General features: G+C 50.1%; 1 protein-coding gene across 3 annotated transcripts in view; it reads right to left on the bottom strand.

The window, feature by feature from the left end:
- CORO1C (coronin 1C) overlaps positions 1 to 23,401 on the bottom strand; it is a 48,947-nt gene extending 25,546 nt beyond the window's left edge. The window contains exon 1 of one of the 3 annotated variants that reach the window (XM_066331573.1): positions 21,453 to 23,401. In XM_066331573.1, the coding sequence (XP_066187670.1) occupies positions 21,453 to 22,836 (1,384 nt within the window). In that variant the 5' untranslated portion in view covers positions 22,837 to 23,401. Of the gene's footprint in view, positions 1 to 14,912; positions 15,031 to 21,452 lie in introns of those variants that run through there. The other 2 variants (XM_066331574.1, XM_066331575.1) reach the window with 2 other exon arrangements.
- Positions 23,402 to 24,276: the final 875 nt, after the last annotated feature.

The following is a 24,276-nucleotide window of genomic DNA, read 5'->3' as shown; positions in this document are numbered from 1 at the left end:
CACGAAATGCTGAAGTCTGAAGGTTCAGTTAAAACACATCATAAAAAATGCAGTTCCACACCCAGTTACTGATTTGTGTCGACTCACTCTGAGCCCTGTCACACAATTCCATCCCAAGGGCTCCTCCCAGACCTGGGAGGGCTCAGCTGAACCTCTTGAGTCCATGGGAAGTGAGCACAATGCAAGAATAGCATCTTCCCACCATTCTGGGTAACCCCAGGCCACCCCCAGGATATTGGGAATGTTCTCCCAAGGCCAGAGTGACACCACTGCAACTCACAGCCAGCTCAGCCCTTTACCACTGGGAACACCCCTTGCAGCAAATCCTGCACGACTCATCCAGGAGCAGGGAAAAGGCTCCTGCTTTGTGCACGGTGGATTTCCAGGAGTGCTCACCCCCTGGCAACATTCCCACCCTGCTGTGAATCCAGATTAAAATCAGATTGTTGGGAAGAAGGTAAAGTGAAGGTTTGAACTTGTCGTGCTGAGCCAGCACAGCAAATTGCCTGGAATCGCATCCCACAGAGCCAGGGGGCTGGGAATGTGACTGCTCAAATGCTGGGAATTTAGGTGTGATGGTTACAAAGGATTATTTGTATCACCTGGATAATTGTATCACTTCTTCACTTGATCAATATCAGAACAGCAGGGAAAAAAAATGTTCATTTCAAATATCAGATCCTGTGGATCTGTAACCCTTTCCACTTTCTTGGAAGAGAAACTCCCTTTACCCCATGGTGAAACCCTACTACTTTATTTCCCTCATTTTCACCCTATGATGCAAAGGCTAATAATTTGGTTTTCTATAAATGACTTTTAAAAAATGCAGAGAGTTCAGATGCCTCCAAAAATATCCTTATTTGTTCCAAAGGGATCTGTTGGAACACACCTTCCCTGCCCTCTTCCCCACCTACAGCTCATCATCCTTAGCAGGAACTCTCTGATGAACACATGGTGAGCAGCCTCCAAGTGCTCATTTCCATAGCAAAGGGAGTGATTCTTGGCGTTGGATCAGAGCCATTTTGATCTGGCTGCTCTCCAAGGAGAAGGAGGGGGGAATGTGCTGGTTGTGGTTGGAAGGAGCAGCGACTGCAACTCTTTCAACTCACCAGGGAGAGCAGGTGAAAAACCCAACGGGGGGAGCGGGAGCCTGAGCACCCCAAAAGAGTCCTAGCCCTGCCACAGACTGTCCCTAAATGGGAAAAGTGTTTAGTCTCCTCTTTGCTTCTCAATCCTGCCATGCAAAGGATCCCCTCCCTTCTCCTCTTCCTCCTCATCCATCTCCAAGAAAATCCGCAGCTCAATTTGGTTACCACAGGTTCTATCAGCAGAGTCATGGACAGGAGCTCTGGGCTTGGCCAATTCATGGCATGGTTTGGTTTGGAAGGAATCTTAAAGCTCATCCAGTTCCACCCCCTGCTTTGGGCAGGGACACCTCTCAGCCTGGCCAAGGACATTTCCAGGGATCGTCACAGCTTGTCTAGGCAACCTGTGCAAAGGCCTCCCCTCACAGCCAGGAATTTCTCTCCAAAATCCCATCTAAATCTACCCTCTTGTCTTAAAGCCATTCCCCACTGTCCTGTCACTCCATCCTTTATCCAAGGTCCCTCTCCAGCTCTCCTGGAGCCCCTTTAGGCACTAGAAGGGGCTCTGAGCTCTCCCTGGAGCCTTCTCTTCTCCAGGTGAACACCCCCAGCTCCCCCAGCCTGGCTCCAGAGCAGAGGGGCTCCAGCCCTGCAGCAGCTCCGTGGCCTCCTCTGGACCTGCTCCAACAGGTCCATGACTTTTTTGTGCCACTTTTAGGATTATCAGGTGAGACACCAACACCTGAGATGATTCACCCTAAGGAAAGGCTGATTCAGTTCTCTATCACACTTGCAAAAGGATGACCTGGGCCGTTCAGGGAACCTTGGGAAGTGACTTTGGAAATACCCAAGTGGGTAAGGAAGTGTATCCACGGCTAACAGGGCTGTGCTGGGGATTTTCTCTTAGGAAGTAGACTTGGAACATGAGCATTAAAAAAAGAAGTTAATTAGATCATTATCTATGCTGTTAAACCTTGGCTGAGGAACCATTTCCATCCACTTGCTAGACAGAATATTTTTTGGGGGGGGTAAAGTGCAAATTTAGAGGATTTAAAACCTCCTGACTGGGAGCTGAAAGGCCTTTAAATTTTGCCAGAGTTACAACCCTCAGCAAAATTAAAACAGAAGCATTGGACACCCTGCAAAGGCCTCCACAATAGAAGTGCTGACAGATCTACGGCTGCTGAGCTCCTGGATCCTGCTCGGCCACACACAGCATCTTGGTGGGGACAGAGGAATGAGCCTTCAAATCTCTTATTTATTCCCTCCCTGAGCTACTTCCAGCTGAACTTTACCAAAACTTTGGGTTCATCTGCCAGTCTGTGCCCTCTGAACAGCCCAGGCCTTGTGGCAGCTTTTAAAAGGACCCTGAAAAAGGCTGGATGCCGCCGGCCGCGCTCGCACAGGGAAACTTTTCATTCCACTCCTTTCTGATCCCCCATCACGATGTGTCACAAGAGCTACCATGAGTTTGCCCATTTTCCTGTTTATAAAGGATTTATCTGTCTCAAGAATCCAACAGATGGATTTCTGTGGCTTCGGAGGGTTTTGCAGCCTGCTTATGCAAGAGGAAACGCATCCTGCTAGGGAACACTTACAGGAAAACCCCCCACTAATGGCAAAATCCTGCTCAGCCCATGTGATTGTGATCCCTTCTGGAAAGGGAGGCATTGGAATAAAAGGCCAGTTGAAGTCAGACAGCCAGAGGCTGCTGTTAAGGGGGGGGCTGAGGAGTTACAAATCCAGTGGATAGGGAGAACAGCATTTATAAAAGGTTGGTACTTGGGTCTGGAAAGGCTCTTCCTTAAGTGGAAAAAAAGTCAAGTTGCAGCTGTTGATGGTGAATCCCCAAACTCCCAGTCTGAGCCTTGCTGAGGAGCTTTGGAATAAAGGTCCAGTCTTAATTGTGAAAAAATGAGAAGCACATTAAGGAAAATATAAGTTAAGAGGTTAGTAGTTGGACTTAATGATCTTAAAGGTCTTTTCCAACTTCAATAATTCAATAGTTCTCTAGGCAATGCACTAGCAGGAATTATGAATGATGTTATGGGATGGATGAGATGCTGAGGTCAGCAGGGACAGGGGATGGTCCCATTGGTGAAACTGCAACATGGGAAAGCCCAGAGGATTCCCAAGTACCAACTGTGAGGCCCGTGATCTTTCTGAACAGCTGAACTGGGCTGAGCCACTTGGGCCTCATCAGCAAAACATCATCACCAAACCAGCTCTGCCCTCAGAGGTGACATTATAAAAAAAAAAATCTAGGAAGTATGTTACAATCCTAAACCCAAACCAGGCCATGGATGTTCCAACCTGCCCCTAGCATGGAGAAAACACCAAACACCGTCTGGGAGCAGAGCTGAGCCACATCTGCAGAGCAGTTGGCCATCAGGGAGATAAGCACTGGAGAAAAACCCACAAGGCATCTGCTATCCCCTCCTCAGGGCACTTTGAACATCCTATGGAAGATAAGGTACAGAGCCACACATGGAAGGGAGGACAGAGGCATTTGGAGGGTTTGAGGCCATTTAAGCACCACCATCCCCACGGCAGGGATGGCTCCATCCCACTGCTGTGGGCCCAAGGGAGCAGGGACTGAGCCAATAGCTGCACCCCAGTGAGAAAAGGCACAGAGACCTCCAGGATATTTCCTAATCGCTCCCTTCTGGCATTTCTTCACTCCACAGACTTGGTTGTGCAAGCTCTGAGGTTCTGGCTGACCCAGGGCCATGCCCAGTCACAGGGACGGGGACACACTGTCCTGGGCTCAATCCAGCTGCACACCTACTCCAGGGAAATCTTGCCACCACTGTCACCAATATGTCACCAGCAAGCCTGGAGGAGGAATTAGTATAACAGGATCCCAGAATGGTTTGTGTTGGAAGTGGCATTAATGCTCACCCAATTCCATCCCCTGCCATGGGCAGGGACATCTTCCACTATCCCAGGTTGCTCCAAGCCCCATCAAACCTGGCCTTGGATATTTCTAGGGATGGGGCAGCCACAGCTTCTCTGGGCACCCTGGGCCTCACCACCCTCACAGGGAAGAAATTTCTCCTAATAGCTCATCTACACCTACCCTTGTTCAGTTTGAGCCCATTCCCCCTTGTCCTGTCACTCCATGCTCTTGGAAAACTTCATCTCCCTCTCCAAGTAACCATGGAATCAAAGAGCTCAGTCTCGTGATAAGAAGTCTTGCAAGACTTGGGCAAAGAAGGAAGTGGGGGGAAAAAAATGTCACGTGGCCTCAAAAAGTTCAGCTCACCCCACAACTTCACATGAAAGCTCAGCAGAAAAAGGGAACAGCCACAAATGCCTTGATGCAGTTTCTGTGCTTTCAATCACAATTCTATTCCCTCTGTGTATCCCTTTTCCAATCAATCCGTATCCAGTCCATTGCTGACAGAACTGTTGTTTTCAGCTGTTCAGAGTTATTTAAAACAAAGGTGAACACTACTACAGATGGTCACAATTCCAAAACACATCATATTTGTGTGCAGATTATTTTCAGTCTTTGGTTACTTGAGCCTAGGTTGAGCAAGACCCTGCCATCTGATTTCACTTCACTTTTAAAGACAAAAAGCTGGAATATGAACATAATACTGAAATTTCCAGCTGTTCTACCACTGGCAAGATTCTATTTTGGGATGGGAACCTAAACCACAAACTACCAGGGAATTTGATTATATCTCAACTGGGGAGCCCAGCACATTCAAAAACGTAACACAACCCAAACTTTGAATAAACTGAAATTTCTGTTCTGGACAAAGCGCAAGGTGTTGGCTGCAACCTGCAAAACACTTGATACAACTCTGGATTTCAGAGCTGTAACCTGAAATGATCGTATGAAAACCTTTAGAATATGAAGGACTCTTAAGTCACAAGTGCCTGTAGAGCTCAAATCTCCCAGGATCACCAAGAAGGACTCGTTATTTCCTGAGGGTTTACCTGTGTGTACTTGTCTCACATCTCCCCCTCGGGGCTATTTTCACTTCAAGATTTCCAGGGATACAATTCATCTTCTTGGGGAATCACCTGGTTGAAGAAGGTGTCCCTGCCTGTGGCAGGGAGGTGGAATGAGATGAGCTTGAAGCTCTCTTCCAAGCCGAACCCTTCTGGGGTGATCTTACCCCTCCCACACTTTGTCACTGTATCTCCACATCCAGCATTACATCATTGACCATAATTTGCAGTGACAAAAGGACGCTGCAGTTAAAGTCATTACCCCGAACTGAGAGCGTTGTCTGGCTTCATTTAATCTGTGTCATCTACCAGAAAGGCAGAGCAATGAATGCACACAAAAATCATTACACAAAATAATTCAGCAGGAGCCATAGCGAGATGGGGAACCAGCAAAGGGAGACGCCAGCAGGAATGGGAGTTCTCCTGCTGCACTAGAGCAGCAGCCTCCAAAAAGCCTCTTTTTTTCGGTTTTGTATTTTTTAGAGCATCCTCTGTCAGCTGGCACTAAAGCTGCCCCCACCACATAGGTGGTGAGGGATGTTTTAGGTGATGTTATCACAGGCTGGGCAAAAAAGGGTATTAAAATGAAAGGAGAACCAAGTGGAGATAAAAATAAAGGACTGAAACCCAGAATGAAACCTCATAAAGGCAACTAACATACAAAATACAGGGCTAAGAGAGCTGGGATTGAACATTCCAGGTGTCTCAGTGCATTCCAATCCAGGCTGGAGCAGAAAAGGTGTCCCTGCCCATGGCAGGGGGTGGAATGAGATGAGCTTCAAGGTCCCTTCCAACCCAAACCAGTCTGGGATTCCGTGATCCCTGCATTTCAGCTTCCTCTTTTGCTGCCAGCAGAGACAGTTGCACAGTGGCTGGACACCACAGAAGCTTTGTACTGGATAAGGAAAGGGAAACCTCCCACACACTCCCACCTCCGACACCGCTGTTCCAGCAGCCGACCACAGAAGGCCGTGGCCTTTCACATGATCCCCTCCAAAAAATCCTTCCTTTTCTTTTCCATTGCAATAAACACCGGAGAAGGTTCTTTGCACGCTGTATCCCATCCAGTGCCAAGAGACAGAGCAACATCCTGAACAACAGCCCTGGGAGCTGCAGACACAGACATCACAGCAGCCCCAGGGATGCTCCTGACACCCAGCTGAGCAGTTTTGGGCAGAGGGAAGAACAGGGCTCCAGACCACACCGTGATCCCAAGGGAAACACAAGCAGGAGCACACGGCTCTCCCAGGATTCCAGCAAAGGGAAGTCAGTGATAAAATGCTTTCCCCAGCACTGACCTAGTTCTCTTATCAGAGCTAATAGGGAAGTAGCAATCTGGTCAGAGCTGCTGCCCCAACCCGCTGGATTCCTCTCTCACTCAAAGGTTACATGCCGGCGTTTTCCAGACCATGTTCCTGAGATACATTCGAGGCTTTTCTTTTTTTTTTTTTGGGCAAAGGTTAGTGGTTATGAACAGAAAAGGTGCTGCCCCAGGGCAGCTTCATGAAATTCTCACCAAATCACCACCAGATCCCAGCATTCCCAACCAACCAAGCACCTTTTCCTAACAGAGTGCTCACAGCAGAGAAATGCTGTGTTTTCATCTGTTTTCTCCTACAGCTCAAAGCAATCAAATTTGCCTAAATGAAATAATTTTTCATGAGTTGCTATGAGAGGAGCTCACCAGTAGCACTAGACCTGACACTCGTGCTGGGAGCCTAAAAAAGCACAGAAACAACAACACCTGCAGGATTTCTGCTGGAGTCAAGAAGAGGTGCAGCCATGAAGGGAACTCCACTAACACTGTTTTCCAAGCCTGGTTCCTGGTAAACTCCAGCAGACATTACTGGGAACATTTCCCTGCTTCTCCTTGCTTACTTAATTGGATCATTCCTTAAAAAAATGACCAGAGGATGTAGTGGAAGTAGAAATTCCAGAATGGTTTGGATTGGAAACGACCTTAAAGCTCAATCAGTTCCTCCCCCTGCCATGTCCAGGGACACCTTCCACCATCTCAGGTTGTTCCAACCTGGCCTTGGACATTTCCAGGGATCTAGGGGCAGCCACAGCTTCTCTGGGCACCCTGTGCCAGGGCCTCAGCACCCTCACAGCCAGGAATTCCAATATTCCATCTAACTCTGCCATTCCCCCTTGTGCTGTCACTCCATCCTTTATCCAAGGTCCCTCTCCAGCTCTCCTGGAGCCCCTTTAGGCACTGGAAGGGGCTCTAAGGTCTCTCTGGAGCCTTCTCTTCTCCAGGTGAACACCCTCAGCTCTCTCAGCCCAGCTCCATGGCAGAGGGCTCCAGCTCAATCCTCAAAGGAATAGACAAGCTGTTTTTTGTTTCTCAATTGCAACATCCCTTGGCATCCACAGGAAGAAATTCTAAACATTAAAGGTGTTATAAGAGATCAACAATCTCACAGATGAAAGGTTGCAGGTCCCAGTTCTCCCAGAGCATTGCACCATCAGGGAACCAGGACCTGCAGAACCCTGCGCTCCAAACACCAAATTAACTGGGACACAAATTCCTCCCAGCTCTGGAATAAGGCAGAAACAACAGATCAGCACAACCAAGGATCCCAAAGAGCCTGGCCAAGAGTGAGTCAGACTGACCAAGTGAGGAGCAGCGTTCTCCACATGACCCTGCCTGACCACAGCGGCTCCAAGCTCTGCTGGACCGAGCACAGCTCCCATTCCGGCCGGGAGCCTGCGGAGAAGCCGGAGCTGCCTTGGGGAATGTGACCCGGGAGCAGCAGGATGACCTAGTGCAATGGCAGCACCTCGTGGATTAACACCACAGCCACACATCTCCTGCTGTAACAGCAAACAGGATGGGCTGGAGTCCTGGAGAATATCTCAGGTAGATCAGAGGAACAGCACAGAACAGTGTGGTCACTCTGGAATTTTGAGTGGATACACTCTGCTCCAAAAAGTGACAATGAGCTGGGCTGGCACAACTTTCTTCCACTTCTCAACAACACCCACTCAACAGGTGAGGCCCTCACACTGAGCTGCTTTTAATGCTCTGAAAATAACCCCAACAACAGTGAGTTGTCAAAGACAAGACAACATCCTCACCCCAGGACGTGGGAGGTTTGGGCCGGACAAGGCCAACATCTCGGATTTTAATGCAGTACAAACAAGCTGCAAAATGAATCTCAGTGCTCCCAGTTGGAACTGGCGTGTGTTTCTCCACATTTCCATTTGCTGTCCTGCCAGCTCTTCTGGCCAAGCAGCCTATAATTCCAAGAGCACCATTGTCATTCCGTCCTGTTTCCGTAACGTGCAATTTGAAATCAGGGCTGGGGGAGGGAGGACGGGGACAGAGGAAGCTGAAACTCAAATCCAGATAGTTCAATCTGCTAACTTGATTTTAAATCCCTGTCTCGTGGTGCCAATTACAGACCCCCAAACATCTGTTTTAGCAGAGGCTTCCAAGTTCAAACACATTTCCTCTGTCCTACAGATGTTCCTTGTCACTGACCTGTCGTGGGACAACAATGAGGGGAACAGTCTGGTGTCAAACCATGAGGGAGACACAAAGCACCTTCCTCATTTCTCTGGGCAGGCAAGAAACCAAAATTTAACTTAGGGAAGTAGATTTAGTCTATTAAGGAGCTTTAATAAACGTTCTTGGCTGTGAAGACAGATATCAGATCCATGAAGGAAAAACATCTTCTTACCCATGTCCTTGACACCTCCACGGCACCACCTCCACCTCTGAGCTTCCCTGACAGGGAGAATCACACCCACCCCAGCACTGGGCAAAGGCTGATTCCTTGGGGAATTCTTGGACCTTCAGCTGGCTGCTCTCAGCTGGAGAACTGGTTTCCAGTGGAGAATTACAGCCTGTACCTTGATGACCTTTAAGCTTTACTTACCTGTTGGCTTGACAGTCACGTTGCTGCACGTGCAACCCACACTTCCAGTCCTTTGGGAATCCCTGTGGCATTTCCAGCAGCTCCAGAGGAGCCCGGCCAAAACAACAGAATTACACCCAGATAAGCCCAGCTGGTTTTTATGGGAGCTTTCAGAGCACTTAAGAATTCCCTGAGTAGAGCAGAAGATAGATGCGACAAAACACGGATTCAAAGAACAAAAAGATAACCTTTACCCCCACAGAAACATCAGGGAGCCAGGGGAAGAACAGAAAGATAACCCCAGGGTAGCCTGACCCTAAACAAGGGCACCCACCTTTAACAGCAGCACCTTAAAGCACCACACAGAACAAATTTGCCCAGAAAGGAGCAATTTTCCTGGCACTGACCAGGAAAAGGATGCTGGAAGCACAGCAACACTGAGCTAGAGGAGTTTTGTGCCCACCCTTCAGGCTGTGCTAAAGCAGAATATATTGCAGAGGAATGTCTGGCAACTTGTGTTTGCCTAAGCTGGCTCAGGATTCTCTCCTGCCTTGCAAATTGATCTCAGCAGATCCAAAAATTCAAATAAACCTGAAAAAGTATCACTGAAAGCTTAAAAAAAAAAAATGCAATGCATCTCCTGTTCTGAATGAGACAGCTTTGGGCCTCCAGTCTCAAGATACAGCATCATTAATATAAGTACTGCAGAAGGGAATTAAGAAAGAAATCAAGAGTTTAAAAGTGTAACAACAGTGTTTTATCCACATGTACACATCCTAACCACATGTGCTGGGGCAAATACCTGAACCATGTGTAAAACAACAACTCCACTTAGTAGTACATGCTACAGGTATTACGTGCTAGAAGTATTCCCAGCCTGGGACCTGCCAGACCCTGAGTAAAACGTGTCACCTCACATTCCCAGCTTGGAAAGAAGGATACCAATCTGTTTCTCACAGGTATGATGAAAAATGCCAAGGAAATGCCAAGAAGACACCCTGAGTCAGCTGGAGGATCCAGATTCCAGCAGGAAGCAACGAACCACGAGGGATTTTTAAGTATTTAAAGTGGAAAAGGGGGACAAAAAAAGTGACTCCAGGAAGTAATTCCAGCCTTGAGCAGGTGCCTGAGCACTGAGGCTTGGCTGATGACAATCTTCCCTATCAAGGCATCATCTGCCCAGCATGGCCAGTTTGCCCAGTTCCCAAGGGACACGCTGCTTACTACAGATTGAATTTGTTACAGCCTGCTAATCCCTGGAGCTGCTAATTACACCCATTATCAGTTTGTCCAGCGTCCAGGTCTGGCAAGCTGTAGGATGTCAAGTCCCCATCAGGTTTACAGACTGGTTTGGGTTAGCAGGGACCTTAAAGCTCATCCCATTCCACCTCCTGCCATAGACAGGGACACCTTCCACTATCCCAGGTTGCTCCAAGCCCCATCCAACCTGACCTCGGACACTTTCAGGGATGGGGCAGCCACAGCTGCTCTGGACACCCCGTGCCAGGGCTTTGCCACCCTCACAGGGAAGAAATTCTTCCTTAAATCCAAGTCAAATATCCCCTCTTTCAGTTTGAGTCCATTGCTCCTTGTCCTGTCAAAACAGCTCCTGATGAAGGAATGCTTAGGGATGGGACACTGCAAAATATGCTGCTTTAACACCGCAGCTTTTTATGTTTATTTGGGAGAAACAATGGATTTTCAAGGACTCCGGAACACGGTCTCTATGGCAACTATATGCAGAACCACGGGGAGGGAAGTTCCCATATTTCCAAACACAGAACTGAGTGATTTGAAGTCCATTTCCCAGGGATTAGTTAAACCAGGAACTGCAGGTGCAGTGCACTACCCAGGTTCACACAGGGATGCAAACGAGGAGTAATTTCAGGCACACCATTCCCATGGACTTTTAGGAAATCCTGCTCAGACATATCTGCTAAAAATGCAGAAATGGCTGCCTTAATATTCAGCTCAGAAGAATTATTACCTATGAGCTTGTTCCTACATAGATGGCAGCCAAAATCTGGAAAATCACAGAGAAACCCTGGTCCTAAAGTGTTCCAAAAGAGACCACTTGGCCTCAAGCAGAGTTCAACAAAACTCCAAGGAGAGCTGTGAGCTCATCTCAGCATCAGGCTGAGCCTTAATCACTTTAAGTCAGAGCCCACCACTGGTTTATTTCCATTGCTCTTTCAAATTCAATTATTAAAAAAGGAAAACAAGACAAACCTAATTATGCTGGGCTGAGAGGCCCAGCTCAATGTCAGAGTCACTGCAACTTCTCCCACCAAGAGCCAGACCTCAGACGTCATCACAGGCTCAGCAAAAGGCAGATTAGAGATCACTTATTGTTATCACCAACAAAACATCGACTGAGACATAGCCAGGGGTGTTGAAGAGGCAAAGTGGTCATGCTGAAGAAATTGTCCTTTCCCTAGTGCAGCTGATTCTCCCTCTAAGTCATCAGCACAGAGGAGAAATGGTCCAAAAGGCCACGTTTTGTCACTTCCAGACCAAGGAGATCTCTTCTATCCACCACGGGCAGCAGCCTTCAAAAAGCACATGTTTTCCCCTTTGGAGGCAGCAGCAGATGCCATTTTCAATTTTTCTCTGTCAAGTTCCTGACCTACAGAGCAGGATTTTAAAGTTTTCAGGATGTTCCATCACAAAATCCTCTTCCATTTGAGGAGCACTTTGTGACCCCCTTAGGAAGCTGTCTGCTCCAAGGGATCCCCCTGTCTTACTGGCATCAGGAATTTCATGGGAGCGGGGCAGTGTAAAATTATCCACTTGCCCAACAGCCACCTTCTACTTTCCAGCTACATCATTATCTCTAGCCATTAATTCTGATTGAATTTATATTCCCTACACGACCCCATGAACACAACAAATGGCTAGTGATACAGTTAATGGCTGGTATATTCCATTAGGATCCTCTCCAGACAATTTGCTCCTCCGAGGATGAGCCCTGCAAAGCTGCCAGTGGAACCTGGGAGCAGCTGAGCAGTTCTGTGTCACGCTGGTATTTCACATGTCTGTGTGTGGTTTGAGATGAGAAAAGCCACAAAAAGTCATGCACTGAACAATTATAACCTCAAAAAGAAACAAATAATCCATTTTTTTTTGCACGGTTACTCACAGGAGGAAAGGCAGAACAAAGCAATCCTATTAACAGATAAAAAGAAAGGGCCCAGTAAACAATTCCCAACCATACTGGTGGAGCCACATCCAGAAAAATGGGCTTTCACTGCTGCTTTCCTGAGTCACTCAGCGAAGCCTAAAACCTTTTTTTCTGTTTCATTTTAACTTGGTGTTCACCACCACTTGCAACTGTGCAGAATGTGACAAAAACTCAGCAGTTTCCATGCTGTCAGCCCCAAGCCACCAGCAGCCTGACTCTTCACACATGGCTCCAGGAGCTGCCTAAACTGAAGCTCTAAGCAGTTTCTAATCATACCAGTTTCAGAGTTACCCACCAGAATACACCAGCCCAGAAATATTAGGTGGGGGAGACTACAGGGAGCGAGCCAGAAGAGAGCACAGACATTTAATTCTTGTTCCTATGCCCTGCAAAGGCTTAAACTGGGGCACTTCAAATCCTCGGTGAGTTTCTGTTCCAACACATCCTCGGAGAAGGGCTGAGATTATCACAAGAGGCTCAGTAAAACGAAATCAAAACAAACAAACGCAGACTTTAAAAGTCAAGTGAAAATGTGCCTGTGAGCTTGCCCAAGAGGACATTCCTGGCCCTGGGAGTGGTGCACTGATGACCTCACCGGGCTGCAAACTCGGTCCAGGAAGTGTTTTGCTCGTGTCTTCAGAAAAGGAAGCTGGCATCCCAGGGATATTCCTCGGAATCGATCACCAAATGAAAGCCAGGACCATCAATTCCCTCCCCATCACAACACAACGATTTGGTTTAATGAGCCGTTTTACGAAGCCCTCGTTAAAGCCCAGTGTTGGACGTGGCCACCACGATGTCACTGAGGGCACCCTGTGCTGCATCACCCAGGGAAAAGCTGATATTTCCCCCTTCTGCACATTCCTCCTCACTGCCATTAAACTGAATCCCTGCCTTTCGCTTGGAGTGGATCCCAGAAGTGACAGATGCAATAAGCATGAAGATTTCACTTGAAAAAATCCAATGATGTTTGAAAAGACAGCTCGGGAGAAAACAGAGCAATGCCAACAGAGAACACAAATGCTGATTAAAGCAATCTGGATAAAAGGCTACAAGTGACCATTGAAAAATTACTATTATGAAGTGCTGTATTGAAACAAACACCGAGCAAATGCTGCCTGACGTGTCCTCGAGTGTGTCAGGTCTTACTGGGGCTACCAAAACCACAGAAATACACATATACCCAAAACAAACAGGCATTGCCACAAAAGTATTTGATCTTCTACCTTTGTGTACTCAGTCCTTAGCAAACACCACTATTAGCTGCAATAAAACCCTCCTGCAAGCACAGAGCCATCTGGATTTTTTTTTTCCCCCCCTTGAGCAGAAAAGATGATTCAATGCTCGTTATTCAAATGAAAATGGAATAAACCCTCTCCTGCCTCCTGCACACATCGCCTGCTGCTTTCCCCACATCCAAACACGCTTCTCCCAGGACACGCTGTGCCAGTTCACACCATTTTCCCACACTCCAGACCTTCCCTCGTGCGTGCCACGGAGGCACACAGAGAGGATGGAGCCAGGTAATTTAGGAACAGCCTGGCCTAAAATTAAAACAAAATCGGGAAATTCAGCAGCGAACTGAAAAAAATCAACCGCAGCCTGGTGTGCTGAGAACATCCCTCTCTGATTTTGCCACCGTCCTTGGTTTTGCTCCCAGTAATCCCCACGCACATCTGCACTAACAGACGTGCTCAGACCAACTCCAGCTGCTAAAAAAAAAAAAAAACCCAACCCTACTGCATATCACTTCTCTTCAACAATAAAACTGTTTCCAGCGGGTTTCCTTTTGTTTCCTGGTGCCTTTCACTGCCTTTTTAATTTTCTTCTTTTTTCAGACCTGTCTCCTGTGCAGTCAGTTACAGCTGACAGTTACAATCCTACAGCTGAACCTCTGTGTGGTGGTGTCAGACACCTGCCCGTGTATCCAAGCCCTTCCCTCGTGCTGATAATGGAATCGGTGGGAATTTCATAAAGCACAGGTATGGGCTAACCTTTAAATTTCAGCCTTTGGCATATCACTGTAAAACAATGTGCCTTCCTGCATAGGAAAACAAAGCCCGGGGACATCTGGCCAAGGCAACGAGATGGGAGAGATGGTGCTTAAGGTCCTTTCCAGCCCAAATCATTCTGGGATCCCCTGGTGATTCTGTGACATGTCACACAGCCCAGGAGTCCACACATCTCCTGCACAGCCTCGACAGAGCCCCTAATAACGGCGTGACAACGACCTGCTCTACGGGAGCCTGCGGAAAATAAACCCAAAGTAAACCCCCCTCGGGGCGCTCATCTTTTGTCCTCTGCCATGGTGCACGGCGGGGACGGGCGCTCCGGGGGCGGCACACGCCGGTGGCACCGAGCAGCTGCTGCATCGCCGGGCGGAAAACAACGAAGGGAGAAAAAAAAAAAAAAAAAGAAAAAAAAAAAAAGGCAAAACGTACCGAACAAAAGCCCCCCCAGCGCTGTCCCCGCCGCGGCATCAGGTGCGCGGCGGGAGCGCCCGGCGCCGCCGCCCCGCCCCGGGCTTGCCCTGCCCGGCGGCCCCGGCCGGATGCGGATGCGGCGGCGACCCCGCGCCGCTGCCTAATAAGGAGGGAGCGGGGAGCGGCCGGGGCCGAGCGGTGCGGGGAGGGCGCTGCCGCCGCGGGCCCCGCGCTGACAGCGGCCGCCGCCTCACGGAGGGCTCGGCGGCCCCGCGCGGGAAGGGCCCGCCCGGCCGGACCCCCGCCCTTGCCCGGCGCCCTCCCGCGGGCACCGCATCGCCCGCCCGGCCGCAGCCTCGCACCCCGGTGTTCCCCAGTTCTTCCTGCTCGCCCTCACCGCCCCCGAGCCGCACCGCGATCCCGAGCCGCCTCCCGCGTCCGCTCCTCAGCCCGGCGGAGCCGCCGCCTCCGCCTCCTCCTCCGCCCGCCGCCGCCGCCCGACTGAGCGCCGCGGGGTGGGGCGGGGCAGCGCGGCTACGGGGCCCGCCCCCGCGGAGACCACGCCCACAGAAGGGGCACGCCCCCTCTGCTTAGGCACCGCCCTCTCCGCCTCCCTCGATGCGGCGGGGCGAATCGATGAGTGACGGCTCCGCCAGCCAATGGCCGCGCGGCGCTCGCCACCACGCGCTGTCGCGCGCTCTCAGGCCCCGCCCCGCCGCCCCTCAGCGGCGGGAGGTCATGAGGGAGCTGAGGGGCCGATGGTGTCCGACCGGAGGGACCGGCCGCGTCTTCCCTGTGGACCGGTCCTGTCCGCTCTGAGGGACCGGTCTTGTCGTCCCTGGGGATCAGTCACCTCATGCCTTAGGGGATCGGTCGTGTCTGCCCTGAGGGATCGATCATGTCATCCCTGAGGCATAGATCGTCTCATCCCTGAGGGGCCGATTGTGTCCTCCCTGAGGGACCCGTCATGTCATCCCTGCGGGATTGGTCATGTCCTCCCTGAGGGACTGATCGTGTCCTCTCTGAGGGATCGGCCGTGTCTGCCCTGAGGGCTGAGATGAGCCTGCTGTCCTCAGAGGTAACGCTGAGGAGAACCAGTAGCTCCACAAGAAAACAACCGCGTCACCTCACGCTGTCACACCAAATCACAGCGGCTGTGGTGAAAAAACAGACGGTGACAAAAGCCCCCGCTAAAGACTGCAGAGCTCAATCCCCGCTAAGAACCACACTTCAACGAGACACTCGGGGCAGAGGTTTGAAACCAGAGGTTCTCCCCGTCGTGGTAAAGAGGATTCGGGGATGCTGCACTTTGAGGGGTGTAAGGTTTGTATCTGCGCTGTTCTGAGAGGTCGGGTCACACACGGCTGGCTGCACGCAGGTGACACCGCCACACCCGGGGCCACCGCGGCCTCAGGGCGCCCGAGGGGCGGGTGAACAACACCCGAGCAGAGCCCACAGCCCTCAGTGTTACCATACATGGCCAAAACCAAAACTCTTCGAGCTTCCTCATCCGTTTGGGCCGACGTTTGCACGTTCATTTGGGTGCGGTTTGATGTTAAAGAGGGGGGTGAGGTTTCGGGGGAGCATCACTCTGCTAATTCCTCTTCTAATATTTCACAGTTTGGAGGGATATGCGTCGTGATGAGCTGAGCTGAGAGCCCTCCTCGTCCCCCACGGAGCTGTGACAGGACCATGAATTACCCCTGTGAGTGATAGCTGCTGTTAAAACACAGGGAAAACCTCGAGGAGATACATTTGTCCTGGTCTGACTGTCACAGCTAATGGAAACATCAGAAGCTACAGATTAAGCAAATGTTATCCTGCATTTATTAACCTTTGACACTAAATGTAACCGCTGATTCAACAAGCAGGAAAGCCTCTCTTACCTGCTGAGTAACGCCTTGATAAAAAAAATGACACACACAGATTGGAGCGGCAAGGCTGCGCCCCTGCCCGTGACAACAATTACCCTGAAATTAATCCATACCGTCTTTTTGAAAGCCAGCCCAGCACAATTACACCACCCTGCTCCCTCAAACAATCTCATTAAAGCTAAAAGGGAAGAAAACAAAAGCAGCCTTGGAGCAGAGCTGCAGGTAACCCAGAGTTTAGGGAGTTTAGGTTGATTCACATTTTCCACGTACATACGTGACGTATTGAAGCTCACGGAATGAGTCAGTGATAGAGCTGAGAGTCCTGCCTGCCCATTGATAATTTGTTAGAAGCCTCAAACCTGGTGGGGAGGGGAGGGTAAATTTTATAAAGGTGATATTTTAATCATGTTCTGAGCAATGCTTTAGCCTGGATTGGAAAACAAGAACGAAGGCAGCAGCACCCGGCACTGCCCAACACTCAGAAGGGGAACCAAGGAAGATTTTTGGCCTCCAACAGAAAAGAAAGTGAAACACAGAGGACACAAAGTGAAATTCATCCTGAGAAATCTGATTGAAGCCTAATCCTCTCAAGAGCTGCCTTGGGAAGGGTGGATCCTGCAGAGATGGAAATTCCTTGCTCGACACAACGCTGGGAGAGTTGCTAAGGATGGACTCAGGTGGAAATAATACCTGTGGAATTTTAACCAGAGCTTCCTTAAACAGCTGGATGGAAACACTCCAAAAAACACCCAGATCCTGTCTGGGATTAACGAGCTGTTTAGATCACAAGGTGATGAAGAAATTACAGGAATTTTAGGCTGAATTCTCCAACAAACAGAAGAAACAGCTCAGGTTTTACATGTGCTCTTTGGTTCTGCTGTAACCACTAATTTTCATCACTTCAGATGAGTAAAACCACCCTAACAAACAATTTAAATGCTATCTACAGTGCTGCAAGCCAAACAGCTTGTCAAAATATGCCACAAATCCTAATTTTTCTAAAGGAAAAACACTAAATCCTTACAGCTACAAGGAACAACACGCCAAAGTTTGCCCTATTTTACCAGCACCTGGTTAGCACATTTTGCAGAAGTTCAGGATTTATTAAAAAAAAAAGAATCCACTTTTAGGCATCCCACATATTTCCCCCTCAGCTACATCACTGCAGGATTGCTGCAAACTATCTCACAGCCTTTATACGGAAACAGCACCGTGGCTACAGACTCCACCTCTGAAACTTATGTCAGCTGCTAAATTTAGCCTCCTGCAAATATGCATCAATTCCATCCCTGCAATAAACCCCCCTTTGCTTCGCTCCTGGGGTGAGCCTGGTGTGCTTCACAAGGACCACGGCAGGTGTGTCCCACAGCCTTCCCCACCAAGGCCATGTCTATAGTTAAGAAGAGGCAAAGAAACACCTGAGGCACCATTTTTTTAGGAGAAATTTTGATTATTTTCTTCAGTTTGGTGTCTCTGAGATATCCCAAAGGGGTGATGAACCCCATTTTAGGAACCAGTAAGGTCATTGGAGGGATGAATTTGTCTCAGACTTTTTGTTTTGCTGAAATCCTCACTGCTAAATAATTCTGAATGGAGGGAAATGGCTCAGGGAGGGTTTAGAGAGATCAGCAATTTAAAGTCCTGTTATTTTGCAGCTTAACTTCTACCAAAATATGCCAGACAGCACAGTCTTGAGCCTTAGATTTGCAGGTGTCCAAGTTATACAAGCTTTTCAAGGACTTTCATCTCCCTATTTATCTACTTATTTTCTGAAGTATTTTTATTTATTAATTATTATTATATCTTTACTTAATAATAATATTTATTGACCAGGAAGTACTAGATTCTCTCACATGAAATTAGAATATTTTTGTATTTCTCCTTCTATGGCTTCCATAATTTAGGGATCCCATCAAGGCCAGGCCCAGCAGCTTTGGGAAGAGCTGCTCCTGCTGCAATCAGGAATGTGATCTTACCTTTCACTTAACATTATTGGACTTCAGTGATTTTTAGTGCAGGGAAATGCTCCCTGCCCATAGCAGGGGGTTGGAATAAGATGGTCTTTAAAGTCCCTTCCAACCCAAACCATTGTGGGATTCTCTGAAATCTGAACTGATTGCAGTGAAAAACCCTCCCCACTCCACTTTCTCTGTGTGGAATTAGATTTACTCTCAGCATTAATTTACTTTTTCTGCCTTGATTCCTCCATGTCTGTGGGCACGGAGCGAGTGCCAGGGGCAGCTTGATGAAACGACTCCCAATCCTGGTTTTTAAGAGACATTTCCGTGATCATCAAGTGTTGAGCAGCTGCCAAGATGAAATTGTTCTCAGAGCCACCACGTAAGGGCTCTGGATAATGGGAAATCGATTCTGTCTCTGGCTGGGAGGATGTGCTCTGCCCAGGGAAGTGTTCCCCAGCTCCTGCAAAGGGTTTGTCTGCAGAGACAGGGAGAGCAAAATCCCTTTGGACTGGCCTTATTCAATCCTTGACCAGAAAGGGGAGCTGTAGAATTAGGGAATGAAGATAAGGAGAGCAAAATGTTCCATCAAACAACAGGCAGGGAGGGAGAGGTGTCTGAGTGTGGTGACAAAGAAAGAGAGAAAGAGGAAAACGTGGGTTAAAGGGCAGGGTTGGAAGCCAGCACCCCTGAGCTTTATTCCCAGCTCTGTGTGACTTCTAGACCCCAAAAGTGGGGCCATTCACAACCCCCCTCCCCAAAGGGCAATAAAATCCACTGTGGTGACTGAGGGCCTGTGCTGACATCGCTCCTGTGCTGCTTGGAAGGGCTGAAGGATGCTGGAGATGGATAAGGAATGAGTGAACATTAGGCCAGGATGTTCATTAATAATTGATGCTATTGTTATTAATGATTTACAATAGATTTCATCCAGCACATCTATCACTGCATCTCCCCACTCTCACACCTTTTGTGCAGCAATATCAGTGTCAGACACATCCCTCCCAACTCTGCTGGAAGAAAGGCAACCAAAAAACGAGCTTTTACAACAAAAAGAAACCTCTAATTTTTCAAGTTATTCTATTTCCACATGTATTTTTTTCCATCATTAGACAGGATTGTGAAATGTATTTTCAATTCTCTTCTATTTCTGCAGTGAAGGGGAGGTTAGGTCCTAATACCTAATTAAAATGTTGGGCCACCAAATAAACCCAAAGCAATTGCTTGCAACAGATGGGATTTCCTTTGTTGCTGTCTCTGGATGATTAACGAGGAGGAGAGAGACAAGAAAGCAGAACTGGGAAAAAAAAAAAGAAAAAAAAAAAAAAAAAGAAAAAAAGAAAAAAAGAAAGCAAGGTGTATTTTATTTACAACATTAATATCCTGGGATTGACAATTCCTAGCATCCTGAACAGCAGGAAAAAATCAGGCAGGCAGGGAAGGAGCCGGGGCTGGGTGCTGGGGTTCCTGGGCACTGATCACAGAGCCTCACTATTCAAGCACTTTGGAATTCTTTTGCCATCTCCTTCTGTTTCTCTCCCTGCTGTCTAGGATCAGGATGGACCAAAGGTGCTGGAAAAATCAGAGATATAAGAAAGGAAACACATAAGGGTAAATCCAGGTGAGGCGCCTGTGTTTGAGATTTGGGAAGATCAATGCTTTTAAAACCCAGCTTTTAAAACCCAACAGACTGTCATGGATAAAGCAGAATGGGAAGCTGTTCCTGCTCTTCTTCCTGCTCCAGTGAAAGGTGTCCCTGCCCATGCAGGGGGTGGAACAAGATGGGCTCTGAGGTCCCTCCCAACCCCAACCATTCCGTGAGTCAGTGATTTTTTTATTGCGACATTTCCACAGTTCAGCGCTGAAATATTGTCTCAACCCTCCCTCCCTGTTTCTTCTGGAGAACAAGGAGGTAAAAATGTGTCAGGAGGGGTTGGGCTGCAGCTGGCATTGCCTTGGGGAGGGAGCTGATTCCTTGTATCCCTTCTCCTGCAAGACCTGTTCCATCCACCTGCTCCTTCCATCCCGGGAAGGATGGGCTGAGCAAACATCCCGGTGCCCGCTGTGAAGGGAAGGCTCCAGCTCAGCTGTACCTCTGACACTAGACAACCTCCCCTTTGAGGAGTCTGGAGATCTACACTCAGATGCCACCACCCTGCCCCATGCCCTGAGCCTGGCAGTGCTTGCACTGACAAATATCTCCCACCTCGGTTTCTTTACACCGTGCAACGTGTCCTCAGCTGCTTCCTGAGAGCACAGGAGCTGTTTGTCATCCCTGCAGGGATTTTGTCATCCCTGACACGCACAAACTGTAGCACGTTCACGCTCCGACTCTGTCGCGACAGTAACTGATCACACCTACTTTTTAAGCAAACTCAGTTCAAAGCCACCACAGATTTCCTGTGTCTTAAAACACTTATTTTTTTTCCCTTATAAGGAAATGCACAATTGCAGATTGTCACTGAACAGAAGATGGGAGTTAAGCAGCGTGGGTCGGGTGGCTCCTTGCGGGATCCAAACTCTCACACAAACACTCATTTCTATCCGTCCTATTTCTGCAGAACTGCTGCTTTACCAGAAAATTTCAACAGGGTTCACTTCTCCATATTTCTTTCAGTGAAAGGGTTTCCAAGTTGTTGTCATTCTCCTGAAAGGCTTATTCAGTGAAGTTACAGTGCAGGAGAAAAAGAACTTAGAGAAAATAATGCTGCTTTTTTAATGGCTAAAATAAAATTACATTGGCTCACCCAGTGCCTGCAGAGACAGAGGCAAATAATCCCACATGGCAGTGGGAGGATGCATCCTATGGACAATGCTGCACTGGAGCTGCTGTGAGAAGCAGTAAATTGTACTTATTCCTACACAGGAGTCTGACAAAACAAATCTTTCTCCAAAACAGTTTCACTGCACGAAGGGCTTAGAACCAATACCTGATTCCCGTCCTGCCTCCTTAGGAGACTCCGTGTGCCCCGAGCACACCTCGTCTGTCACCAGGCTATTCCCGGCAGTCATTTCCCATCCAGGGCCGTGTTCCCGCCTGCCCTGGAACAGCGACCTCCAGGACCCCCCAGCCCCACGGCAGAGCCTGGACCCCTCACTCCTCACCTTTTTTGGGCGCTGGTGCTGCTGCCGTCCCCTCCGACGCCTTGGGCTTTTCGAAGGTTTTCTTGGCATCGGCAACTTTAAGCACATTCTCATCCTCCTGACTCTGCCTCCCCTTCCGCTCCGGCTCCTCCGAGCCCCCTCCTCCCGCAGTCCTGCCTCCAGGGAGCAGCTCCGTGCCCGCCGCTGCCCACTGCTCCCTGCCAGCCTTGGCCTCATCGCCGAGGGGCTCCAGCAGCGCCTCCGTCAGCGCCACAGCCTTGCTCATACTCAGAGCCAGACACTCCTTGCTGTGGGTCCTGACAGGGGGGGCCGGGGGTTTCTTTTTCGGGAGGTAGGAATCGAGTTCATCAGCTTCACCTCCGAGCTGCTCCCTGCTCTCTGGGAGCTGGCTGCTGCTCTGTCTCGAAAGCCTCCCGATGTCTCTGGCCACCGAGGGATAATTTGTGACCGGAGGGACCATTCTCTCGAGGCTCTTCATTACCTGCTGATCCGGCTCGGACTTCCTGGCCGGATCCTCCTCGCTGGCCTGGCCGTTCTGGCACAAGTCAAGTGTTCCATCGGGCTGGGGGGTGAAGCTCCTCGCCTGCCTCAGGCTCTCAGCTGCCTTGCTGCTGTCCCTGGCGATGTAGGTGACAGGTGTGCCTGCTTCTGGCTTGCTTTGCAGGATGTAATCCATGAGGATGGCGTTGCGCTCGAAGCTGTCGGACCTGACGGGCACGGTCGGCTTGTTCCCCTCCGAGGGGCTCTTGGGGCTCAGTTTGGTCACTTGCCTGCTCTCCACGCTGCTTTCCGAGTCCGAGCGGCTCATCTGCCTCCTCAGCACCCTTTCCAAGGAGTTGAGCCTGCTGAGGCTCGGGCTTGCCACCTTCCCATCCCCCGTGTAGCCCTCCTGAATCAAGGGTAGCGTGTCCTCTGTCTCTTCCCATTCCTCCTCAGGTTCCGTTTCTGCCTCCTGGATGAGGCGCCGGTACTCGCTCTCCTCCAGCCTGTACACCACCGGCCTCACCGTCCTGCCCGTGCCCACCCTCCTGGGCACCACCTCCAGCTCGTACACCTTCGGAGGGGCTTCTCCCTCCCGCCCTTTCCTGCACCCCTTGGACACGGGATGCTCTTCCAGGTACAGCTCCCCTGCCGGCCCCCGCTGCCCTCTCTGCCCGCTGCTGCTCATCTCTGGCCTCTTGGCAGGGCCCGCGGTGTCGTTCCGGAGGTCGGGGAGGTCCCCCCGCTCCCGGCTGTGTCCCAGGCCCTCCTGGCTGAGCTGCAGCAGTGGATAATCCTCACACGTCCCTGCGGAGTCTCCCCTGGAAGCTGGGCAGTCTCTCCCCCTTGCCTTACTTGTGTCATCCCGTAAAAATCCACGGTACTGCCAGGTGGAGGCTTCCATGGCCGGGAGCTCTGTCACCGTAATTCCTGATCCCAAGTGCTTTGGGACTGGCCAGCCAAGATTTTTCCCACCTTGGGTCTCGGCAGGCTTTCAGCACCGCCTCCTCCTCGCTCCGCTCTGGGAGACGGCAGCACTTGGAAGCATCAGAGCCTGGGTCATGTGAACCGGCGTTCCTTGGCCTCATGGCCAGCAGAGAGGAACATCCCACTGGCACGACGGAGCCCGTGCTCTGCCACTCCTGACACCACACCCAGCACAGCTGGTGCCACGCTGGTCTCTACCCAAACACATCCCACCTGGGTGACTGGAAAAACCCTCTCCAGCTGCTAATTTGCAGGTCCATGGCACTTCACAGTCAGGACTTGCTTCCTTGCATCTGCATCCTTCTCCAGGGATTATCCTCTTTCCCCAACCTGCTCCAGCAACAGCTCTCCACAGTTCTGTGCAGCAATCCTGGCTTCCCTCCGATTTCGCTGCTTCCAGAGGGATTCACTGCCAGGCTGTCTGGGCAGGATCACCTCTGCCAGCTCCTTGTGGGTTCCACGGAGAAATGGAAACCTGCATCCGTGCTCCGACACGGAGCAACTCCCCCAGTGCTCCTTCCTTGGAAGCAGCACTCAGCCTTGGGCTGTGTCCCAGGGGTTGGAGGAGAGATGCTGCCTGCACAGAGCACGCGGGGCAGAGCCGGAGCAGCTGGAATGATCTGCAGGAATACGTTATGGCAAAGGGAATTGCAGTGACAGAGAACGGCTGCCTGAGATTAACACGGGAGCCCGACAGCAGCCTCAGACATGACTTTCCCTGCAGACACTCTGAAACAGAACTTATCAAAAATCCCTATTAACGCTCTGGCCATTTCTCTAAATAACCCCCCAGGCAGAACGTTCCTCCCTTTGGATAACCCTCCGGAAGGCAGCGGAGCCGGAGAGCTGGAGGGCTCTAATCCGTTTGTACACAGCTGGGATGCCTGGCATTGCAGCGAGCCGCAGCTCCCAGCCCAGCCACTGCCCCTGTGCTTTGCCTTTTATGGTTCCCCAAGCCGGGAAGCATCCCGAGGCAGGATGCAGGAAAACACCTAGATCATCCCAAAAGAGGTGCCTGGGCTGAGTTACCCCAGTGTCACCAAAGAGTTGCCAAACAGGATTCGACCCCAACCCAAAGGCATGCCCTGATATGAGGTAGGAAAATCCTGCAGGGCCTCATCCAGAGACCTCAAGGACCCAGGCAGCCTCTGAGCACCACAGACACACAGCAGCTGCATGTGTGACACCTGGAGCATGGTCATGATGCCACCATCTCATCCTGTGTCAGCAGAGAATCCCTGCCACTGCCGAGGGGAAGGAGCGAGGGATGAGGGTTATCCCAGCCCTTATCAGCCTGGGGCCAGCCAGGCCCCTTGCTGGGACAGTTCTTTATCAGCGCACGTTGCCGAGCTGCTCT

Source organism: Sylvia atricapilla, chromosome 17 (assembly GCF_009819655.1).
Source record: "Sylvia atricapilla isolate bSylAtr1 chromosome 17, bSylAtr1.pri, whole genome shotgun sequence".
Classification (NCBI taxonomy): domain Eukaryota; kingdom Metazoa; phylum Chordata; class Aves; order Passeriformes; family Sylviidae; genus Sylvia; species Sylvia atricapilla.
Note: the sequence above shows the minus strand (reverse complement) of the source record. Positions and strands in the feature narration are given on the sequence as shown.